This window comes from Idiotropiscis lumnitzeri, chromosome 9, assembly GCF_059441095.1.
Source record: "Idiotropiscis lumnitzeri isolate Australia: NSW breed Sydney's pygmy pipehorse chromosome 9, RoL_Ilum_1.0, whole genome shotgun sequence".
Classification (NCBI taxonomy): domain Eukaryota; kingdom Metazoa; phylum Chordata; class Actinopteri; order Syngnathiformes; family Syngnathidae; genus Idiotropiscis; species Idiotropiscis lumnitzeri.
Window position 1 is genome coordinate 15,507,744 of NC_142399.1, and position 11,272 is coordinate 15,519,015.

General features: G+C 40.6%; 1 protein-coding gene across 3 annotated transcripts in view; it reads left to right on the forward strand.

The window, feature by feature from the left end:
* The window catches only part of hs3st1l1 (heparan sulfate (glucosamine) 3-O-sulfotransferase 1-like1), a 34,857-nt gene extending 24,089 nt beyond the window's left edge, over nucleotides 1-10,768 (forward strand). For all 3 annotated transcript variants that reach the window (XM_088305659.1, XM_088305657.1, XM_088305658.1), the window contains one exon: nucleotides 7,032-10,768. In XM_088305659.1, coding sequence (XP_088161785.1) covers nucleotides 7,217-8,125 — 909 coding nt within the window. In that variant the 5' untranslated portion in view covers nucleotides 7,032-7,216 and the 3' untranslated portion in view covers nucleotides 8,126-10,768. The remainder of the gene's footprint in view (nucleotides 1-7,031) is intronic.
* The last annotated feature ends 504 nt before the right edge of the window (nucleotides 10,769-11,272 follow it).

Below are 11,272 nucleotides of genomic sequence, written 5' to 3' on the forward strand. Positions count from 1 at the left end.
ATGGCTGAATGTCTTTAATAACAGTAAACGATGCAGATGGGCTGGACATACCCATTAATCCTTCAGTGTGGCAGGCCTTTTAGCAAAGCTGTAATTGCGGAGGTAGGTCAAGGTGTTACTTTGAAAGGTTGTGCATTCTAATGCAGGTGCATTCAAGCTCTCAGCGCCACTGCCCGCGCTAGAATATTTTTCCTTTGGTGTCCATGTGGGGGCCAAGGATATCTCATCAGGTCTGCAAAACAAAAAATCAACAGAAAACGCTGATAAACATCCATTATCTGCTCCCTTTGAGGGACATCAAGGGTAAGTGTAAATAAATTCCTGGTAAGAATTTAGAAATGACTCAAAACTCATTTTTCGGACCTGGGTTCAAACCTAATTCGGCCGGGGACAGGGTTTGGGAGCGGGTGTTACAGTGCCCCTGTGCCCCCTTCTAGCTCCACCTGTGATTTGCACTCAACACATTCAGATCTGTTGGTACTAAATGTAAATATGATGTATGTGAATGTGACGGGATGAGATTACTGAAAGGTAGAAAATAGAATATGTAACATACCTACATAATTTACAGGGAGACAAAGAAGCATACAGCGCCACTTTATACATCTAAATGAAAAGTCACGCAGTACGTGGGAGTACAGTTCATATGATGGCTATGTGTGGGTGGGAAATATATTGAGCTCTTAACTGAGGGATCGGTAAATAGGAGGGGGGGGGCTAAAATGCTGGACAAAATAAGTACAATTAAGATGCAAGTTTTCCTATGCCAAAGATTTAAAATGCATATTCACACACAAAATGTTACAATAATAAATCATTCTAACTTTCATTCATGTAAATATATTTTAAAAAAACACCTCTTTGTAATCAAGCCTCTTTGTTGTTGTAATTATTTTGTGCTAACACTCGTAGTGAGCGCCCATTAAAGAAACAAGGCTGTGCTGAACAATACCTGCTGTTTGCCACACTTCATAGCAGGAGGCTTAGTGGAAGTTTGTTCTGAAGATGTATAGAGCTGCTGCTGTTTGGGTTAATTAGAGGGAACCCACCCCCTGCGGCACTGTAAACCTGCGGAGCCTTCCTCTTATGTCTGCTGAGATATAATGAATAGTGCACATCTGAAGACTGCCCTTTTTAGTCGGCCTTTTTTGCTCTGGTGGCATACAACTTTTTAAAGCCTTAATAAGACTGAGCCAATATTGCTTTGCTGAGATACAATCATCAACTCAAGTGGAACAGGACAATTAATTAGACTTTGTCTTCAATAGTGTCCCTTCCTATTCTGGATTTCACTAAAAAGAAGTAGAAAAATAAAATGTGAAAACAAGGTTAATGGATGGGTTCTCACTGATGACTATGACGCAAATCGATAGATCGAGCGTTCCTTGAAAGGTGAATTTCATCGTAAATATCACATATATAACAAATATAAAGAAAATGTTATACGTGACTCCCCCTTTATAACCTTACCTGTACGATTAAATATTTTGTTAAATACATACAAGTGCTGTATTAATAATTATGATATTATAACACGTTATTTGTGTTGCTGTACTGTTGTCAGTACTGCATCCTAATCTGACAGATGTTTCTCGTAATTTACACCTACCTTGGAGTAAAATAATGAGAACAAATAATACTCACACCATTCAGTATGCAATACAGTGGTGCAAACTACATTCTCAATCATAAACATTAAAAACGAGCATCGTTATCTCAGTAATGCTACAATTTTATTGAATTTATATAACTCTTTTTTTCATTAGTTGATGTAGCTGTATGTAATAATACAGTATAATTTGCATGTATACTGCAGATTGTGTATTGAGTCTTTGAAGGTGAATTGAAACCACATTTGATAACGCTGCGTAAATTGTCCGCAGTGACCACAATATCCATCCATCCATTTTCTGAGCCGCTTTTCCTCACAAGGGTCACGAGCGTGCTGGAGCCTATCCCAGCTATCTTCGGACAGGAGGCAGAGTACACCCTGAACTGGTTGCCAGCCACTTGCAGGGCACACAAAGAATAACAACCGTCCGTGCTCACATTCATACCTAGGGACAAGTTAGAGTGTTCAATTGACCTACCAGGCATGTTTTGGAACGTGGAAGGAAACCAGAATACCCGGAGAAAACCCACGCACGCACGTGGCGAACATGAAAACCCCACACAGGAAGGCCGGAGCTGGAATCGATCGCACAACCTCTGCACTGTGTGGTGCTAACCAGTCGTCCACCGTGCCGCCCAAGGGACTGTATATAATAGAAAAGTTTGGTAATTTAACACATTTAAGAAATATATACATTATTAGTATTTTGGACCAAATGCCTTACACTAAAGCAAAATCATTAATATAGATGGAAAAAATAAAAACTAATGGCGCAATATAAACAAAACAGCATAAAAAGAGATGTACAACAATAATAAAGTAAAGTTGTATAGAATATAAGAGCAATAACACACACTCACACACACCACTCAGCAGTTAAGTTACAGTGCAGATTCAAAGGTGATTTTATAAAAGACAGTGGTAAACAGAAAATGTAAAAGTTGAAAATTGCAGCAGATCTGCAGTGCTCTGGGGGTTTAGTCTGGATATGTTGGGCATAAAAAGTACAAACTGCTTTTTAACAATGAGTCTCAGGGGACACATGAAGTCTGCAATCTTCATTTCGCTCGACTAGAGCTCTATTTTGGCACTATGGCTTTCTAAACATACATCATCGTAGTAGATCAAGTCTTTCCCAGGTAGCCATTGTAAATATGCACCTCATAGGTGCTGAAGTGATAACCCCTTTTTTTTTTTATTTTGGGTGATGACTCAACTAGCTGCAACGGATGGACTTTAGCGACTCATATAAAGACGCTGTTACCGCCGTGCTATATGCAAGACAGGCGATAATTGAACATGTTTAAACACCTTTTAATAATTTTATTCTTCATGTAGTCAACAGCTGCTTATTTTACTTCATAATTTAGATTTTACTGGTTAGGTTTAGGTTGATTGGGCACTTTTTTCATCATGCAATACAACAACAATACAATGCAACCATAAACAAACTCAGTTCGTACTCCATTATGTCTCAGAAGGATGCAATGCCTTGAAGAGGGCAAAGCTTCAGATGCCAGATAATGACAGGCTTCAAAAAGACATGAAATTGCCCCCTAATGTGAAAGGTCTATTCGTCTGAAACAGAGCTGGGCATCTGACCCTTTTTTGACGATGAGTCCCCCGCCCTCTTGGGTAGCCTTCCGGCATCGACCCTCCCGCCTCATTCATAAAAATCGTCTTAAAGCTGATTTCTTCACACACCACCCATGAAACAGTAAATGAACAGTTGTTATCACTAGGCAGACCAGTGCCACTTTTCTATCAGTCCTAAACAGCCTCACATCACACATCACTCCGAGCAATTCCATCAAGTCCACGGCTGGAAAGCCCGCCGGCGGCTCCCCAAGGCCCGAGGGGAGAGTGACGACCGTCGTGCCGGCGAAGCGGCGATGCTGGTGGCTGGAGACCTCTCATTCAATCATGATAAACAAACACAGACATCAACAACACAACGTTGTCCTGAAATAACATTTGATCGCTAATTAATTAGGCTAAAAAAAAAATTATTACACTGACACTGTATCGTGCGGCGTCTGTTGCCAGCATTTATCGAAGGCTTCAGCGTTAGCGCCAAGCAGGGCTCGAGTCCCCCATTTAGGAGGCATGAGCCGTCGGACTACTTGTCAAAGTCAGTTTAAAGGACGTAAATGACTCTGCACTCTTTGATCCTGACAGCCGGAAGCAATTGCCATTTCTACTGATCACCTTTTAACAAACTTGGCTACAAACTTAGGTATATTTTGATTGCTTCCAATTATTTTGGTGGGAAAATATGATTTAATTCAGAAGTGTTTGGGATTTTGACCATGATCATAGAACGAATTAAACTCATATTTCAATGCACCCCTGTATTAAAGCATCAGTTGTTTACCTCACAGAATCATACTTAAGTATGGCCACAGAAATATTGATCATCCTCCATGAACTAATTAGCCTGCTATCTACGTAATGGCCCAAAAAAACATAATTGCTGCTTTCAATAACCTTGCAAACAGCTGTGTGCCAGTAACTATCCAATTCCACCATGGCCAAATTTCACCTTGCCCGTTTGTTCTGTCTACCGCTGCTGCTCACACATCAGGGGATTAAGATGATGCACCTGTGACACTCGTGTGTCTGAAGGACATGCCACCAAAGAAAAGTGACCATAGTCATCACTTGACCCAGTGCATATTTTCAGCGGTGCACTCACAGCACATTACCAAACAAAAATGTCCATAAAATGTCCATACGTTAATGTGCCACAGCACAGTGGTTGCGAATCACTACTCTCACTCAAGAGGATACGTGTCTGGGGTCCTCCCGCTGGCCCACATGTGTTCAGTAGAAATAGACTTGGTTAAGTGATTAAGCAATGAGGGTCAGTGTATAGTGCGAAACAACGATCCTTGCAGGTGCAGGTGTCCTGTGAGAGGAGTGGGATTGGATGCGACAGGAAGCTTGTGAAGCTGCTGAGCTGTTAGCATTGGACTTGGCAGCTCTTGGCCATGGAATGGCTGACAGGCAGGAGCGCCTGTCACAGCACATAAAGGCCTCACGATACTCCCACTGGTTGTGGGTGGGATGGCTCTTTTGAGTCCACCTCTTTCGCCAGACCTGCACTGAGACCACATGTAAAGTGAATGCATGGGTCACGTCTGTGTGTCCGTGAAAAATGCCATTAGGTAAGAGAAAGGCCAGTGGTAGCATTGTGGGATATGGCAAAAATATGAATTCATTCCAGTGCATATTGTGTTCTTTATGATTAGAAAAAAGTACTGTAGTGAAGTCAAAATGTTGCACGGATTTTGTAATCTTAGATTAACTCATTCAATACCATTGACGAATAAATACGTCAAAATCCATTTTTTTTTACTGGGCTGGTCGTGAATGAGTTAATAATCACTGATGGTATCGTGGTTCAATCCGATGACTTGGGACAGTGTGGTTCATTTCCCTCTCAGTAGTTGAGTGAATGTGAGTTACTGCTTGTCTATGTGACTGTGATTGGCTGGTGACGCATTCAGGGGTGTACTGTAGTTTGCCTCACGGCCAAAGTCAGCAGGGATAGGCTCCAGTTCCCCAACACCTTACACAAGACAAGGGGTTATTAATAATAGATGGAGGGGTACAGTACATCAAAATATGTTTTATTAAATTTGAACAAATATATACAGCTACCTTAAGGCCATTCTCCAACATAATTAAAAAAACATTTGAATTATAACATAAAGTCGTTAATTGGAATTGAGAACATTTTGTACTAAAAAGTGATGCTGGATCTCCGTGGCACTAAGCGACACTGTTTTACTTATTTTAAAACAGTGAATTGTTATGTTAAAGTAAATTGACCACGTTTTTACCTTCATAATGCCACATATATAATACTCATATACTTTACACAATTTGTGATAGGCAATATCTGGAATAATTTCACACTTTGATGATGGGAGAGAATATGCTAATTTTAAATAAAAAAAAAACAAAATCTTTGAATTTTTTATCTATTTTTTAAATATTATATGATAACTCAACCATTTTGAATTGCATGCCAAGAAGAACAAAACAAGAAATATTGGCAACAGTCATTGTCATCTTTTTTGGGGGACGGATTAGTACATTTTTTTAAGGTTTAAAAATTAAATCACATTTTGAAATACATACATTTTTTTAAATATATATGAAATTTACATTGCATTTTATGATCTCATGCGATATACTAACTTCTTTGAACAAACATTATTTACATACTTTTCACAATATATGTGACATGCAAAGTGCCTATTATCATTTTAACGATTTCTTTGCAGTGATACGACAGTGTGAACTGACAATTTCTTTTGAGCTTTAACTGCCGCATGAACAGAAAAGAATAAACCATTTGTTCATTTTCCCTAATAATCTATTGGACATTGACGTATAAGATGTGCAGATGTTTCTGCAAGTCTGTTCCCATGCAGCCACTATCTTTGTGAAAACGACCTTACCAGGACCCTTTGCTGCTTTGTTTGCAAAGCTTGCGTCCTTTATTTTGTCTAGCAGTGTCAGCAACAACTCTCCCGGCTTGTTCTCCTCAAGATACCAACTTCTTTTTGGGAATGGATTTGAAATTCTAAATATATTGTGGCTTTTTGTTTTCATGCAGAAATATTATGTTTTACAAATTTGGACTGACGCAGGAAAATATTACATACTATCATATCGTATGTATTTGTAAAGTCAAGTTCACCCCCCCAAAAAAATAATGAATAATAAAATAAAAGATATTGCATTCATTTACTTTCCCAAGGTTTTATATGGGTTCTCAGCAGTATAATTAATCTGATTTAATGCCAGAAATCAAAAGCGCATTGTGTTGGCTGGATTCTAATGCCCTACTATTGAGCTTCCTTGGCCGTTATAGGAAATCAATGTCACGTACAAGTGGGAGCTCATCTGATTTCCTGCACAAGATGTGTCTTTATATATCTCAACACCATTGATATGAAGGCGATCTCAGGGGGGGTGGGGTTGGGGGTTGCGGTACATGTATTGATTGCAGTATGGATTCTGGCCTGGTAAAGGAAGACAAAGCACTCAGCAAGCCTACTGGCCTTCAGCCACTCTCGCATGCATCAGTTATGTTTCTTAACAAGCTGCGTTGTTGGACATTTTTCAGCAAGAGAAATTACAGGATCAATAGAAAATGGCTTGATACAGTGAGAAGAGAAAGAAGATTGGATGAAGGATGATGAAGGAGGCTCAGAGATAGATGAATAGATATCATCCTTTCGAGACAATACACTTACAGGAGACATGAATTGTATTTAGGGTTGGATTGCATTTTCAGGGAAAAGAGGACGGTGCCATTTCCATACAATGCAGACATTCATCCCACACCGCATATGTCAAGTCTAAAAACGTTTCTCTTTTCTCTCTCTTCTTTTTTACCCTACAGATGTGCTGTGGACTACCTCGAATTTCTTCTCCTGCTGTTAAAATTCCATGGCCGGTAAAGCCTGCACTTTCCATTGCTCTTGTTACCAGTGAGCCCGGGGATCCAGATCTGGTTTAGAGCTAAATCTCAAGTTTCTGTTCTTGGCACTCCCTCCACCATTATTCTCCAGCTACCTGTCAATCAACATGGCTCGCTTCCTGGCATCTGCCTTTCTTTTTGTTCTCCAAACGTTTGCGGCCCCACCACAGGCAGGCGTTAGTTTGAACAGAATGGATCTTAACAAGGATGAAGATGTGGCCTTGTCTCCTCCACCCGGGACAAGCAAAAGACCGCCACATAGCATTATAATTGGGGTACGCAAAGGAGGTACAAGAGCCCTGTTGGAAATGCTCGACATACACCCCGAAGTTGCTGCTGCTGCAACTGAGGTGCATTTCTTTGACTGGGATGAGAACTACGCCAAAGGCTTAGAGTGGTACCGTGACCTGATGCCCTACTCATACCCGCACCAGATAACAGTCGAAAAGACTCCAGGATACTTCACATCGACTCTTGCACCCGAACGCATCTGCAGGATGAACTCATCCATGAAGCTGCTCCTGATCTTGCGCGACCCGGCCGAGCGTGTTGTCTCCGACTACACTCAGGTGTACTTCAACCGTTTGGAGAGCCACAAACCAGTTCAAGCTATCGAGAACCTTCTAGTACGAAACGGTGCCCTGAATACCCGCTACAAGGCCATTCAGAGGAGCCTGTACGACATTCATATGCGTAACTGGTTGCGCCATTTCCCTCTGGAACAGATTCATATTGTCGATGGGGATTTGCTTATTCACGACCCCTTGCCAGAACTTCAAAAAGTGGAGCGGTTCCTCAACTTGCCTCCCAGGATAGTCGCCTCCAACTTCTACTTCAATCAGACGAAGGGATTTTACTGTATTCGAAGTGACGGTCGAGAGCGATGTCTGCATGAGTCGAAGGGACGCCCGCATCCTGTGGTCAACAGTACTGTGCTGCAGCAACTCCGTTCTTACCTGCAGGAGCACAACAGAACCTTCTTTAGGCTGGTGAAGCGCACTTTCAACTGGCAATAATAAACCACCAGGACGTAATACTCAAAGGAGGCAAAATGAGGCCTAAAGCACTTTACAAAACTGACATTTCAAGCCTCTCAGTTTCTGGACTTGTCTTCTCTAGTTCCTGCTGACTCGTTATTAACTACTTTTACACAATAAGGCAAGATTCCTCAAGTTTTCTCTTTTTGCTGCAAGCACATAACTGATAAAATGAACTCGATTATTTTTTTCCCCCTTTTTCTGTCTTGTTTGATATCTTGTTCTTGATAATAAATTGTTCTTTTAAATGTTTCTGGCATGCCAATGTGCTATGTTTCTCGTTCTCTACATTTTTTTGGAACTAATCCTTCTGTTTTAGCAGAGGTGTTGCTGTTGTAGAAAATAGACATTAATGCAAGGAAATGGCTACCCTGGAGCACAGCTTTAGTTGTACAGGAATCGCTAATGGTTTTAGACACCGAAGGTAGCCTGTGCCCACAGCTGAATCTGTTAATCCGAGTCAGCACGCTCAGCTCCCAAGAGCTTCCCTTGCATTTCACTGCCGTTCCCCTCATCATTATACTCAGGTGTTAGAAATGTGTAAAATGCCTGTAAAACATACTCTAACCTTATATGTGACATTGTATCCTTTTTATTTACACATCACTTTCCAGAACTGCATTTAGAAGGCCAATTTCCCTGAAACATCATTTCATTCTATACGCAGCATGGGTCATGTTTCTTTCATCGATTCCGTTCTGAATAACAGCCAAAGTTGCGACTCTACTGGGAGCTGATATAAATGTAGTCCCTTTGCTGTCTGCAGGACTTGCTGTCATAACTGTATCCCAGACGTGTGTATTGATGTTCAACATATGGGCACAAGTGTAGTGTATATAATGCTGTATTAGATCACCAATCAGTAGTTTAGGCAGCAGCTCCAAATTAGTAGTAATGATAATTACCAAGCCCTGCGATAGGCTGGCAACCATTTAAGGGTGTACCTTGCCTACTGCCCGAGGACAACTGGGAAAGGCTCCGGCACGCTGGAAGCCTTCGTGAGGACAAGCAGTTTGGATTATGGGTGGATGGATAATCAAACAAAAAATGTATGTTTTCTGTAATGGTTAAAACAACAGGATGTCGAAGCAACTCAACCACAATAATATTTTTCGTGCTCATAATATCATTATGATTTGTATCAGTTTTCAAATGGACTATAAAGAGAAAAAAACAAGCATAATGTTACTTTTTGGCAAATGTCAAAGTATATGGGTAGTTATTTATTTGCGTTCCCCGAAAAAAAAAGGTTTTAGGGTGAAAGTTTAATTCAGTTTCAAATTACTCGTTCCTGCTCAAGCACACTGAAATTGAAAAGTAACCACTCAACGATGCCGAATGGTCTTGAAATGACCGATGGTCTAATTAACATTTGTTCAACACAGTACTGTGCATCATTCGAAATCCCATTATTCGTTTAATAAGAGCTTTTGGACAATCCTAGACTCATCATTTTGTGGGAGGTATAATATTGTCAAATCCCAAAACTCGTCCTTATTGAACAATTGGCTTTATTTTTTTCTTTATTTATTTATTTTTTTCCCTGTATTGTTACATGGCTTATTCTCTACGAGCCTGAGTAGGGTTTTTTTTTTTTCACCCAAATTCCAAAAACATGCAAGGTAGGTTGACTGAACACTCTAATTGTCTGTCAATGGTTGTTTGTTTGTGTGTGCCCTGCAATTGGCTGGCAACTATTTGGCGATGTACCCCGCGTCTGGCCTCAAATCAGCTGAGACAGACTTCATCATGCCACCCAGGTGAAGATAAGTGTTACAGGGAATGGTTATGTATTTATCCCTCTTTGTTATGAAGGCCCTAAAAAGCTTTGATGCAAGAAATTGCAGTACCTTCAAACTCACAGTCACGTACTTTAATTACTGAAATGAAGTCCACTTATGTGGAATCTAAGGCTATTGTTCACACTTGCAGGCTTTGGTGCTAAATTGCCATTTTCGAGTAAAATCTGTACCAGTCTGTAAATGACTGTCAAACTTGAAGGAACTGCAGCAGTTTACTTTCCCTTGAGGGACTGGCAAAAATCCCATTGGGAAGATGCGCCAAGCTCATCCTGATTTACCACATGTGGCTTGCAGCAATGTCTGCAGCAAAAGGTGTCGCTAAGAAATACTGACTTTAGAAGGGTGAATAGTTGCACATCAGTTTTAAACGATTCTTGAAACTTTTGTTTATGCACTTCTAAAAAATAAAAGTTCATATAATTAAATTATTTCAAAGTTGTCATGTCACAACATGGGTAAATTGCCAAGGGGGTGACTATTTTTGAAAGGTGCTATAGCTGTGGGCTCCAGTCTAGGAATGTATCTGAATAATTTTAAGACTAATAGACTCATTATGGAAAATGAATATGAATTGAAGTAATTAAACATTCTCATTCAGTGTCGTCAAGGCGCAAAATTTAAGGCCAAATTTGAAAGCAGTCAGCTCCCTTGGCATCGCCATGTGATGCGCTTCCAGTATTTTGCCAGTGTGTGATGAACATGGATGAGTAGATGGAAATAGGCCTATGTGCTCTGTTCTGTTGGATGGCTGGGACAAACAAAACCTTGCACAGGGAATTCTCCCATTTGCTCACCAGGGGGCACTTGCACACCAGAATAACTCGACCACAGTTCAGGGTGAAAAAATGTAAAAGTACTGTACTCTTTTCGAAAACACCTTTTTGTACAAAGAGGCAAAATACTCGCGGCAGTGAATTGTATGCAGTGACCCTTGCTGATATCTGTCTTCCCTGGCATGTATCACACAATAAAAACACGATCCCAACCGTAACCTTTTATTCCCTTGTGAGTGTCACAGTCGACCAGTACAGAAATTTGCTCACAAATTGAGCTTTCAGATCAGTCATTTCAAGACACCAACACTGACAAGTGGCCACAATTGATTGAGTCGCTTGTCACTGCATGTCTCTGATAAATGCCTGTCTGAAGTGTAATTAAAGTTTTGAGGGGCGAACCAGAGCAATCTGCAGTCGCTGTTTTTGCTGGGCTTGTCTTTCTCAGAACCTCTAATGATCTGTCTGGATTGAGATTGATGAAGTACTTCATCAAATCAAAGTGCAAGGGACACTCTCTGCTTGCTAAACAGAATATAATCTTCAGTAAG